This window comes from Solanum tuberosum, unplaced genomic scaffold (assembly GCF_000226075.1).
Source record: "Solanum tuberosum cultivar DM 1-3 516 R44 unplaced genomic scaffold, SolTub_3.0 scf00048, whole genome shotgun sequence".
Classification (NCBI taxonomy): domain Eukaryota; kingdom Viridiplantae; phylum Streptophyta; class Magnoliopsida; order Solanales; family Solanaceae; genus Solanum; species Solanum tuberosum.
The window spans coordinates 2,031,402-2,044,819 of record NW_006238976.1 but is presented as its reverse complement, the minus strand read 5'-3'; the positions used below and the strand labels follow the sequence as shown (position 1 = coordinate 2,044,819).

General features: G+C 34.1%; 2 protein-coding genes across 3 annotated transcripts; one reads left to right on the top strand and one right to left on the bottom strand.

The window, feature by feature from the left end:
- The first annotated feature begins 1,203 nt into the window (after positions 1-1,203).
- JAF13 (transcription factor GLABRA 3-like) lies at positions 1,204-6,376 on the top strand. Of its 2 annotated transcripts, XM_006343915.2 has the most exons (9): positions 1,204-1,628; positions 1,715-1,854; positions 2,734-3,000; positions 3,364-3,460; positions 3,842-3,856; positions 4,135-4,191; positions 4,295-5,125; positions 5,214-5,630; positions 6,052-6,376. In XM_006343915.2, the coding sequence occupies exons 2-9, from the start codon at positions 1,730-1,732 to the stop codon at positions 6,121-6,123; spliced, it is 1,881 nt and encodes a 626-aa protein (XP_006343977.1). In that variant the 5' UTR covers positions 1,204-1,628; positions 1,715-1,729; the 3' UTR covers positions 6,124-6,376.
- Positions 6,377-7,822: 1,446 nt separating this feature from the next.
- On the bottom strand, positions 7,823-11,712 carry LOC102597174 (GMP synthase [glutamine-hydrolyzing]). The gene is made up of 6 exons (XM_006343913.2): positions 11,078-11,712; positions 9,298-9,548; positions 8,746-9,121; positions 8,512-8,643; positions 8,250-8,425; positions 7,823-8,152 (listed from the first exon to the last, which is right to left on the bottom strand). Exons 1-6 carry the CDS (start codon positions 11,627-11,629, stop codon positions 8,029-8,031), a joined length of 1,611 nt encoding a protein of 536 aa, XP_006343975.1. The 5' UTR covers positions 11,630-11,712; the 3' UTR covers positions 7,823-8,028.
- Between the last annotated feature and the right edge of the window lie 1,706 nt (positions 11,713-13,418).

Sequence of the window (13,418 nt, the reverse complement as noted above, 5' to 3'; positions counted from 1 at the left end):
AAAATAAATAGAACTTTCCGCAAGGAGAAGGACTTTTTTATTGAAATAAATCTATTTTCTTGAAAGATGATAAGCGTTTTCAAAAGATTTTTTTTTAAAAAAAGAACTTTTGTGTATACTCATGACATTCTTTATGAGTTTAATATTTATATTTAAATTATAGCTCATTGTGAACCGAATTATGTGACTGAATGAATTATACGTAACAAATAAAATTCAATCTAAAAAAAAGTGACATGAGTTATGTTTATTTGATAGTGCCCCTACCATAATGGTGATTGGTGACATATAAATCAAATAGATATTTGATGAAGAAAGATTATCTCTTTCCATAAAAATAAAAAATTTAATTAATATTTTTTAAGTGATATGTAAAAAAGAAACACGATAATTTTATTGTAAACATTGCACGTGATAGATCAAATTTATTCTAATAATTTCCATTATTGAAACTTAATGATACATGTGCGTCAATTGATTTTCAAAGTAATCGTCTTTTGTGAATTAATTTATTTATTTGTATTCTTAATTCTTACTGATGTGAAGACCCACAATTTCCAGGCAATTATAGCTCCACGTGCTGCTTTACAGCAGCCCATAGTTTTTTACACGTAAAATATTACTACTACTTCTTTCATTTTTCGAGTCCGATCTATAAAAAAAATAATCTCTTTTATCTTTATGAGATATAATAAAATTTGTTTACATTTTACCTTTAGGAGTTGAATCACTCAATTAAAACAATTCTAATAAATTTAAAAGATTAACTATGTATTAAGCCAATATTATTTTTTACACTTTTCCATAGTACGTAAAAGTTTAGAACTTCAAAATTCTTTATTTGGACTTCAAATCAGAAAAATATCAAAAGGAAAAAATTGTATCCCATGTCATAGTCATTTTAGTACTTTTCACTTGAATTTTGTCTTTAGCTTAGCCACAACTAACCACCGTGCGGAGCCAAGTAAGTTCGAGGGGAGTAATCTTTTTCAATTGCATTATTTATATATATGATTTAAGTTATTTTTATGTATATAGAGTAGATGTTGAACTTCTTGTAGCTTTTTACTGTTTACTTAATTCATAATCTAAATCCCTTAATGAAAATTCTCGCCCCGACAGTGCTAACCACCAGCTTTGATTCTTCTGCTTATTTTGTTTTCAAAATTTAATGATTTTTTATTTATACTCTTGTGGTGCAAAATACACAGAAAAAATGAGTAATCACTTCTTGATTTTCACTGTAGGCCCTAAAGTGTTTCAATTTCTGACTCCTAAAGATTAGATTTTTATTGCTTTTTCAACCTTTTTTACCCTCTTTTCAGTACAATTCTTTAGCATAGTTACTCCACCATTGAAACCCCACTTCATGTACATTTCAGCTTAAGGGGATTTATGGAAACAGCAATTAAGTAGCTCAAAATATGCCAACTTGTAGCAAGTCTCTATCTTTATGATTTAAACTCCAAAGGGTGCTTACTACTTAGTCACTAACATTATCCTTGTGAAAAAATGGGTATTTTGGCCTTGTTTCTTGAAATATGAAACTGAAAAATTCTCTTTGTATGGACCAATATGGTTGTGGTCCTGAGAATTGAGATCCCATTAGGAATTAAGATTCAAGATTTGTAAGTTCTTGATGTTTTCTGATTTTGGTATTGTTTTAGAATTTTGAGCTGATTTTTTCTTCACTGTCATTTTGGTGAGACAAAAGATTGAAGCTTTGAAAATGGCTATGGGACATCAAGATCAAGATGGAGTCCCAGGCAACTTGAGAAAGCAACTTGCTCTTGCTGTTAGAGGCATTCAATGGAGCTATGCAATCTTCTGGTCAACTCCAGTTACACAACCAGGGTAATAAGGGCTAACATTTTCCTTCTACTTGTTCTTTTCTTAATTATTTTTTAGCATGACTTTCTTCGCTACTGTATTTGTTTTACTTGTTTTTTGGTTCTGCTTTACTTGAGCCGAAGGTATATCGAAAACAACCATTTTACCTTAGGTACACTCTAACCTCCTCAGAAGTCAGACCCCACTTGTGGAGTTACAATTACACTAGATATGTTATTGTTGTATTTTGCTTGAATTTCATTGTAGAGAAAGTTTTTAAATTAAAGGACCGGTAAATTTGGAATAGGAAGGAGTGTTGAGGTTAAGGTGAAGAATGATGGTACTTATGTTAAATCCCCTTTATTCATGTACAATCCCTAGTTACAGTTCTTTTACTGTTAGGAAACAGGATATATCAATTTGATTTCAACTTCTTTCACTAGTTCTTGATAATTTATCTCCCTCCTAGAAGGGAAGCCTTGGTGCAATGGTAAGACTTCCCGCCGAGTGACCAATAGACGGATTCAAGGTGTGGAAACAGTCTCTTGCAGAAATGCAAGGTAAGACTACATACAATAGATCCAATGTGGTTCTGCCTTTACTTGGACTCCATGCATAGTGGGAGCTTAGTGCAATGGACTTTATCTGGCAAGGATTATTTTTTTCTGAAAGCGTTGTAGTGTTTTCCTTATTAATTGACATGTTTTCTTCACTGCTGTATTTCCTTTTGCATAACTACTTTGATTTGTTGCACTTGATCCGAGGGTATTTCACTACCCTCCCCAGACCCCACTTGGGGGATTACACTGGGTATGATGTTGTTATATATATTTCTTTTAGGAATGTTTCATTGTAAATATGTTTTGAAGATAGTGTTCTAAAATCTGGGATATTATCTTCCAGGGTGTTGAAATGGATTGATGGGTACTATAATGGGGATATCAAGACCAGGAAGACTGTTCAGGCGGGGGAAGTTAATGAAGACCAGCTGGGGTTGCAGAGAACTGAGCAATTGAAAGAACTTTATAGTTCCCTCTTAACAGGTGAAAGTGAAGAAGACCTACAGCCACAGGCCAAAAGGCCGTCGGCCTCATTATCTCCAGAAGATCTCACTGATACAGAGTGGTATTTCCTAGTATGCATGTCATTTGTCTTCGATGTTGGCCAAGGGTAATTTCTTGAAATTCCATATCTTGTGCATGGAGTTTGTTTTCTGATGTCTTGGTTAGAATTTTTAGTCCACTTAGGCCATACTTGGTTATAACTTATAACAAAGATCACGCGAAGTTCATAACCTCATATAATGTAAAATAACAATCTTTCTAGTCTTCTCCTGAAATCATTTGTTTTCTTAATGTTCAAGTGGAGTATTGCTCCCTTTCTGATTTGAAGTTTATTAACGATGCCCCGTTTAGTTCTGTTCTTAGAGTAGATAGGAAAGAAAATGATCGATATCTATCTTCTTCTTAAAAGAACAGTGCATAATGCGTTCACTATAGTTAGGTATTTAATTGCTGTAAAATTATTACACAGGTTGCCAGGGAAGACCTTAGCAACAAATGAAACAGTCTGGCTATGCAACGCTCACCAAGCCGAGAGTAGAGTCTTTTCTCGTTCTTTGCTAGCAAAGGCAAGTATATGGTTCATGTATCAGCTTTGGTCTAAATGCAACCTCAGTCTAAGATGATATCCTTAAGGTTGTGCATTTGGTCGATTTTGGGTTAATTAAGTTCGGTTTGTTTGTGTTTTGGTAAAATTGGCAAACCGTGTTTGCTTAGACAAGAAAACAATCCTGAAAAACAGAAAACATGAAAAATGGAAACTGAAACTAGTCAAAATACCAAAAATATCTAACCAGAAGAACTGAAAATTTTGTTTCGTTAGTTATTTCGGTTAAAACCTTAAAACCAAATAATGCACACCCTCTGATATCAATTCAATTGAAAATTCTGACATCTCTTTCCTTTTTGGTTTCTCTATATTGCTGGTTGAATCCTCTTTGCCTCACCAGAGTGCATCTATCCAGGTACTACTCTATCTCCCTCTTTCTCTCTTACACACACACACAAACACATACGAGAGCATGCAGAGACGTGCAAGCATGCGCAGATAAAACTTCTAAATATTTACCCTTACTCTAATATCTTCTTATTGTGTTGTCTATCACCTAAAATATGTCAAATGCATGAAACAAATCTCTGCTACCAGATAGGAGTATGCATCAGATCCTGATTTATGTCATTCATCCCTTTTCCATGGAGTATGTGATTGATTAATGCCTTTTCCTCTCTTTGCAACTTGTAGACTGTTGTATGCTTTCCCTATTTAGGAGGCGTAATTGAGCTGGGAGTCACCGAGCTTGTAAGTCAGTTTCAATTTCTCTTTAGTCTTCCTGATGTTTTACAAGATATCATTAATTACATGTGATGATATTTTTGCCTTGTTGTAACATGTTTTTTTGCAGGTCACGGAAGATCCTAACCTCATTCAGCAAATAAAAAATTCCTTTCTAGAGGTTGATCACTCCGTTATTTCGAAGAGGCCTAATTATGTCTCCAACGATGCAAAAAATGACACGAATATCGTTAGCCAAAAGCCTGATCATAATGCACTTGAAAATGATGCTTATCCAGTTGAAATAAATTCACCTCATGATAGTTCAAATGGTTTTGTCGCCAATCAAGAGGCAGAAGATTCACTGATGGTGGTAGACGGTATTGGGGAAACTTCACAAGCTCAAAGCTGGAGGTTCATGGATGATAATATGAGTAATGGTGCGAATAATTCCTTGAATTCCAGTGACTGCATCTCTCAAAACAATGCAAATTGTGAAAAGTTGTCCCCTCTTTCGAGTGGAGAGAAGGAAACTAAGCCTTGCCCACTAGACCATCAAGAGAACGATCAGAAGAAACCGCATCTTTTAGATCACCAAAGAGATGATGCTCAATATCAAGCTGTCCTTTCTACTCTTCTAAAGAGTTCTGACCAATTAACTTTGGGACCACATTTTAGTAATATGAATAAAAAGTCAAGTTTTGCTGGTTGGAAGACCGATATTCAGATGCCGAGATTTGGAACTGCACAAAAACTATTGAAGAAGGTACTTCTTGAAGTACCTAGAATGCATGCTGGTGTTATACATAAATTCAGCAGAGAAAATGGTAAAAAGAACAGCCTTTGGAGACCAGAAGTTGATGACATTGATAGAAACCACGTTATTTCAGAGAGAAGGCGAAGAGAAAAGATAAATGAGAGATTTATGCATCTTGCATCGATGCTGCCGACTAGTAGCAAGGTACTGGAAGATCTCCTCAAGTTTACCCAGCTGCTGTTTGATGGTACATATTAATCAGGATTTGTGTTTTTCCCATTGGTGTTTGCAGGTTGACAAAATATCATTACTCGATGAGACAATAGAATACATGAAAGAGCTTGAAAGGAGAGTTCAAGAGCTGGAGGCCAGATCAGCAAGACGATCAAATGATACTGCAGAGCAGACATCTGATAATTGTGGCACTAGCAAATTCAATGACATCAGGGGATCACTACTGAACAAAAGAAAGGCATGTGATATGGATGAAATGGAACCTGAAAGCTGCAATGGATTACTGAAACGTAGTTCAGCTGATAGTATTGTCATCAATATGATCGATAAGGAAGTCTCGATCAAGATGAGTTGTCTTTGGAGCGAGAGCTTGTTGCTTAAAATTATGGAGGCACTGACTGACCTACATATGGATTGCCATACAGTTCAGTCTTCCAACATTGATGGGATTCTATCCATTGCTATTGAATCCAAGGTTTGTCATGGCGGGGCTCTTTTTAATGGCCAAAACCAATTCAAAAAAATTGGCGCAACTTATGAAATACTCCGTCTGTCCCAATTTATATGGCACTGTTTGACTTGACACAAAGTTTAAGAAACAAAGGAAGACGTTTGAATTTTGTGGTATAAAATGCTCCTTAACCATTTGTGGGGCTAAAAATCATTTCATTACGGGTAAAAAGGGAATTTTTAAAGTTAAATTAATTCCAATTATAGAAACGTGACATTCTTTTTGGGATGGACTAAAAAGTAAAGTGTCACATAAATTGGGACAGAGGGAATACTAAGTGACATACTCGCATGTGTTCGTTTCCAAGCTTATTATGTTAGATCCTTTGTTTATATTGTAACTAAAGATTCATACTCATTCTTCTTTGGTATTTTCTCCTTTGCAGTCAACTGGATCGAAAACAGTAGCAGTCGGAACAATTAGAGAAGCACTTCAGAGAGTAGTTTGGAAATCTTGAAGATTAGTCACTCAAGGTTGGTCAATTAAGTCCATATGAAAAAGAGCTTGATCAGTCATGTCCTTAGAGGATAGTTAAAGCTTGTGTATAGCATTGTACTTTAAAATGCTTTTTTCGAAGATTTGAAAAGCCTAGAGGAAAGTAGTAATTTGGAGTAGCTTTCTTCTAATGCATCATCCTCTTTCTTGATAATCACTTTTTTGTGGTCCTCTAAAAAGTTCATGAAAGTAAAGTTTCTGAATCTTGCTATTGATTTCTGTCCCCACTAACAAAGTTGAAAGGTCACTTCAGGAATGGAAAAAAGTTTGGTGTTTGCTTTTAAGTCATTCAACATTATTGAGACTTATGAATCTTGCTTAAGTCTCATTCTAAACATGCTTAAGCTCTTTCTTGATACAAAGTGAGATTTTTATGCAACAAACCCCTCTAGCCGAAGACTAGTGGTAGGTGGTCCTGTAGTAGCTTCCCGAAAAGGGTAGCCTTGTTTGTAATTACAACTGAACCGCGGTGAACTTTCAGACTACCTATACAAGATTAGGGGGATCTGCAGTGGTAGTGACCCTTTTACCCTTCCAAGGATTAGTACTTGTACAAAATGCTCATTCGGGAGAGTTGACTTTTGAGCCTGAAACCTATGTGATTGCTCTGAGAAATCCTTTCTTTCTCTTCATAAATGAAGTGCTAGAATACAACTCTCATCTTGGGGAACTATTATAGGGGTCTTCAGTATCTTCACACCATGTTAAGTTCATAATTGAAGACAACAACATAGCCAATGTAATCACACAATGCAGGCTGTTTCCGAAAGATCCTTGATTCAAAAGCAGGATAAGTTCATGATTGAAGACAGTTGCTGAAAAGACTCAAGTGAAAAGGGGTCATATTAGATGATACTAATTAGTGTTAGCAGTAATATAGAGTTGGTTAAATTCTGAAAAATGAAGAGAGGGCCTCACATATTCCTCCTTTTTATACTAAATCTGAGAAAGAACCCAAGTGGAGAAGTAGCAGGACACACAAGACTACTTTTATTACATAAAACCCCACAAAAGTTGAACAAAGGGATGGCTACAGCTTTTTCAGTAAAGGTTGGATTTGTTGAAAGAGAAACAATTATAAACAGATAATGGCACCAGGAAAAAAAGAGAGGAATATACCCTAAGAAGTAAGAAAATATGTTGCAGCTCTCCTATACCACTTAGCTAATCAACATATCTTTTTTTTTATGACAGTATTGTTTGGGCTTAGGTTAAACGCACCTCAACTATTTTATGAGGCACCTGCTATCTTCCACGAGCATCATTATTAGCATAACAACAGTTATACATAAGTTAACAGAACTTGATTCTGTCGTAAAATGGTGGTATCTCACAATTCTTCCTTAATCACCAATGGGTAGATAGTCACCAAACTATCTCACAACGTTCTAAACCCAACTTAGGTACCATTTGAATAGTTAACAAAACTCAATTATGTCGTAAAATGGTGTTGTCTCACATTTCTTCCTCAATCACCAATGAGTAGATAGTCACCAAACTATCTCACAACGTTTTAAACCCAACTTAGGTACCATTTGAATAGTCAACAAAACTCGATTTTGTTGTAAAATGGTGTTATATCACAGTTCTTTCTTAATCACCTATGAGTAGATAGTCATCAACTACCAACATTATCAAAAAGAAGTAAAGAGACACCAAGATTTCAGTAAAATTTTGCATCAATAAACCCATGACATACAAATCGTTCAAGAGAACCAATTCTACCACACAACAAAAGGACCTATATTTGTTTCATGGACTTTTTCCCCTTCTGTTTTGCACCCTCACCTTCCCAACCCCAGAAAGGAAAACGAGAAGCTAAAGAGTACTGCACTAGTCACTAAACATAACATTCTTTATAATCAAATCATTCCCACTCGATTGTTGATGGAGGCTTTGATGTAATATCCAGAAGAACTCGATTTACACCACGAACACTGTTGCAAATCTTTCTTGATACATCGTCAAGGAACTTGAAATCGAAGTAGTACCTACAAAGAAATTACAATAAATAAACAGATTTAGCTCACGACATACAAAAATACCCGCATATAGGGTGGTGGTCAGTATATGGGAACGAATAAGTACCAGTCTGCTGTCATTCCATCTTGACTTGTGACTGCTCTAAGTGCAACAGCATGGGAATGTGTTCTTTGGTCTCCTTGTACTCCAACGGTTTTCACAGGTAAGAAGACAGCAAAAGCTTGCCAAATTTCATCATAGATTCCAGCATCTTTGATTGATTGAATAAAGATCTCATCAACCTAAACAACAGAAATCTTTAGAGGCCAAGGAACCAAAACAGAAAGGGTTGAGAAATTACTACTAAATACTGGAGAACTCCTCATACCTGACGAAGAATATCCAAGGAATTCCCTGCTGTGACATCTCCTGGAATTCGAACAGCAAGTCCCGGACCAGGAAATGGGTGGCGCCTAAGAAAAGCCACAGGGATATTCATAATCTTTCCCATTGCACGAACCTGCGAGGTAAGTGGAGTAAAATAGTTCAAATCAGTCTGGAATGAAAGGGAAAAATAGTGTGGAGGAGATGCATGCAAAAGTTGTAGAAGACAAAATGAAACCTCATCCTTGAACAGAAGTTTCAGTGGCTCGATGAGCTTCAGCTTCATGTCCTTTGGGAGCCCTCCAACATTATGATGGCTCTTGATCGTATGAGAATGTGTTCTTCCACTTCCAGGTGGGGGACAAGACTCTATTACATCAGGATACAAGGTTCCTTGGACTAGGTAAGCAGGTTTCTTTCCCACTTTTTTCTCCAAATCATGGGCAAAAATATCAAATATGTTGATGAACTCCTTCCCAATAATTTTCCTTTTCATTTCAGGCTCTGTCACACCTTTTAGTTTGCTGAGAAATTCTTCTGTAGCATCAACGCAGGTAACGGGCAAATGAAGGTCACTCTCAAAGGTTGCCATCACTCTTTCTCTCTCCTTGTACCTAAAAAAGATGATGCAAAACCCATGTCAACACCGTCAAGGGTTGATTACCGATTAGCAGAAAACTCCAACTTTTGTTGGGTTCTTATAAACACTTATTTTTGAATTAGTTTGTGGTACTACTATTTGATGGGATAATCAGCAGCCTATAGAGAAGTGGCAAGACTAGAGACTTGCCTTAATAAACCATTATCAACAAAAACACAGTGAAGCCTGTCTCCAATAGCCTTGTGTACCACTGTAGCTGCAACTGTGGAATCAACACCACCAGATAAAGCACAAATTACATGATCTTCAGGTCCTACCAAGGCTTTGATTACTTTTATTTCTTCCTCCAGAACATCTTCCATGTTCCAGCCTGCTGTAACCCCGCAAATATCAAATAGGAAGTGTCGTAATGTTTCCATCCCTTCAACCGAGTGTGTCACCTATACAGCATTCATGTGGTCAGTGTGGATGACATATTTTCTAGCACATATTCAGAGACTCCAAAACTAGAAAATGCATAATAAGTCAGAAATGAATATTCCCAAATAATATGGCGACAGCATAAATAACAAACAGAAAGATCTAATCTGAGTGTCCTATCCTATGAACCAACAAAGACCAAATGAATTTGCACCTAGGCAATCATAAAACCTAATCTTGTAACGGCAAAAGGTCAATATGCTTTGGGTTTATAACTTTTATTTGATTGGTTAATGACATTTTTTTTCTCTTTCTATCAGTTCTGCTTGTGTTCATTAATATAGAGGCAGAAGTAGTGATCCTATGAGTATTCTTCATTCCATCTTTTCCTCCCACTTCTGTATCTTTAACAAGTTATATGAAGCACATCTGATGTATCAGTCAATCAAACTCAATCAACTATCCCTTAAACTCCAAACTATAAAGTGCCTTTGATGTTATATCGCATAATACCTATATAAGTAAAGCAGCCGCGCAAGCATTATGGCTCCTTAAAGGGAAAAACACAGAGAATAATAAGCACCGAGGGAGGAGCCTAGTAACCAAAATTGTGCAAATTAACGAATGGATAGAACATATCATGGAAGACTTGGACTTTCTTATCAACCTTTACTACTCAAAAGATTATCAAAATGTTATCTTTTTATTCAATTTGTATTCTCTATCATCCATTTAGTACTAAAAAAATCATCAAAATTCTATCTTTTTATTCAATTTGTATACTCTATCATCCATTTAGTACTCAAAAAATCATCAAAATGCCATCTTTTTATTCTAGTTGTATATACTCTATCATCCATTTAGTAATCAAAAGTTCATCAAAATGCTATCTTTTTATTCTATTTGTATACTCTATCATCCATTTAGTACTCAAAAAATCATCAAAATGCTACCTTTTATTCTAGTTGTATACTCTATCATCCATTTAGTACTCAAAAAATCATCAAAATGCTACCTTTTATTCTAGTTGTATACTCTATCATCCATTTAGTACTCAAAAAATCATCAAAATGCTACCTTTTATTCTAGTTGTATACTCTATCATCCATTTAGTACTCAAAAAATCATCAAAATGCTACCTTTTATTCTAGTTGTATACTCTATCATCCATTTAGTACTCAAAAAATCATCAAAATGCCATCTTTTTATTCTAGTTGTATATACTCTATCATCCATTTAGTAATAAAAAAATCATCAAAATGCTATTTTTTTTTATCCTAGTTGTATACTCTATCATCCATTTAGTAATCAAAAGTTCATCAAAATGCTATCTTTTTATTCTATTTGTATACTCTATCATCCATTTAGTACTCAAAAAATCATCAAATTCTATCTTTTTTATTCCAGTTATATACTCTATCATCATCCATTAAGTAATCAAAAAATCATCAAAATGCTATATTTCATTCTATTTGTATACTCTATCATCCATTTAGTATCTTTACAACGACCTACTTTTATATCCAACCAAAGACTAAATAATGATTACCTCAGGATGATACTGCAACCCATAAAACTTCTTTTCCCTATTCTCAATAGCAGCAACAGCTCCCTGATTACTCCTCGCCACAACCTCAAACCCTTCCGGCAACTTCACAGCCTCATCACCATGGCTCATCCAAACAACCTGTTTATCCCCAATTTGCTTATTCCCAAACAACCCATAATTCTTCTGAACCTCAATTTCCATTCTCCCATACTCATGTTTCTCCCCAACCTTCACAACCCCACCAAGGTTCTGCACAAGAAGCTGCAACCCATAACAAATCCCCAACACATGAATCCCTTGCGACTCCACATACTCAATGAACCCAGATGGGAAACACGGCGCACCGTCAGCGTGGACACTGTGGGGTCCACCTGAGAGGATAATAACACGTGGGTTGAGTTCGGTTATGGAGTCTAACGAAGAAGTGCCATTGATACAGAGTGAGAAAACAGATAAACTTCGAATTCGGCGAGTGATGAGATGGGTATATTGAGAACCGTAATCTAGGATGAGTACGAGGTTTGATTTCTTCGCCTGAGTTTGAGGTTCCATTGCCGGAAAAGGAGAGAGGCCGGAGAATTTACAGAGAAAAAATGGAGGCTAGGGTTTATGGAATGGTTTATGAAGGGCGGGAAGATGACAATTTTATATGGTTTTGTGGGGCCAACATAATATATATTAGTCATGAAAATCATGAGTATTTGAAAAAAATAATGTTTTTAAAATAAAAAATAATATTTGAAAATTTGAGTTGTATTTGATCAAAAATACAAATTGAAGTTGTTGAGAATGAGAACGATGAAAAAGCGATTTAATTATAAATATAAAAAGGACTAGAGAACTTATCCGCGCTTCACGCTAATGAATTTTTGATATTAGATTTTTCTTAAATATTTTAAATTTTAATCAATTATATTATTAGTAAAGTTTCTATGATTTTTCAGCACTTCAAAATTCAGAGCCTTTCTATAAAACTTGTATAATATTTTAATTAATTATATTATTAGTACATTTTCTATGATTTTTCAGCACTTAAAAATTCAGAGCTTTTCTATAAAACTTGTATAATGTATAATCTATATAAGTGAAATGATATTTTTATTTTTGTTAAAATCAAGAAAATCAAATTCTTTCTTCAAGTATATATAATATGTATTACTAAATTTTAAAACATGAATATTTCTTTTTAATCTTTTAACTTAATCTCCTCAAATACTTTCCGGCATAATTACTCATTATCTTTTTAAAAATGTCCAATCATATTCCTTTTTCATCTTCTAACTTCACAATAATAAAGATAAATAACCAAAATATATTTTCAACATAAAATGTAAGAAAAGCTATTACAAAAATCATGCATAAAACATGTTATAAAATATGAAGAAGTATAAACATTTCAATATGTAAAAGAGTTTCAATATGACAACAAATTTTGATGTAATAAATTTTTCTCTTTTTTTCCTCTTTTATTTATTTTTCAATGAAAAGCAATATTAAAGTGTCATCTAATAACAGAGAGGACAAGAAAATGGAGGAGCGAGGGATGGCGTCGAAGGAATATAAACGTTAAAATTATTGAATAAATACAACATTTTATGTTATTGAGGATGAAATGGTCGTGTCACGCTTGAAAGGTATTAAAATAGAATTATGATCATTCAAAATGCATAGAAGTAATCTTAGGAAAGATGGTGTATGCACTTTTTTTTTAATCTCTTACTTTTTGTTTCATTTTAATACAAGTATATTGTTTATTTATTTAATCAAAATTACACTATTCATTATAGCATCATAACTTAGGAAAGTGAAAAATAATATAAAATAATAATTACTTACGTAAATTAAAAAAAAACATCATTTTACAATTCAAGCAATCTAATCATCCTTGACCAAAAAATAATTTCTAATTTATTCACAAATAAGTACTAAAGAAAATTATTGCTAAAAAACTTATAAATGTTATGATTTTATTAACTTGAAAATTTACTAATATATTTTTTTATTAAATTATTTTTACTTTTAGATATGCTTACATTTTATTGGGATTTAGTATGATGTTGAGAAATTTCACCGAGGTTGAATTTGCGGTATCTTTCTCTTTTTGGAGTTTTTTTTTTTTTCCCTACTTTATATGTTATATTACATTTGTTTTTTGAAAATTCACACATTTTATTCTCTTAGTAATATTAAATGTGTAATGTTAAGAAGTAATTTCTTATAGAATAATGAGAATTTTCGTTATTATGGTTAGTTTAACGATACAATACAATAAAATTAGATTAACAATCAAAACAAGCCAACCATCCAAACAAGCGGTTAATGTAATTTAATGATCTTTATT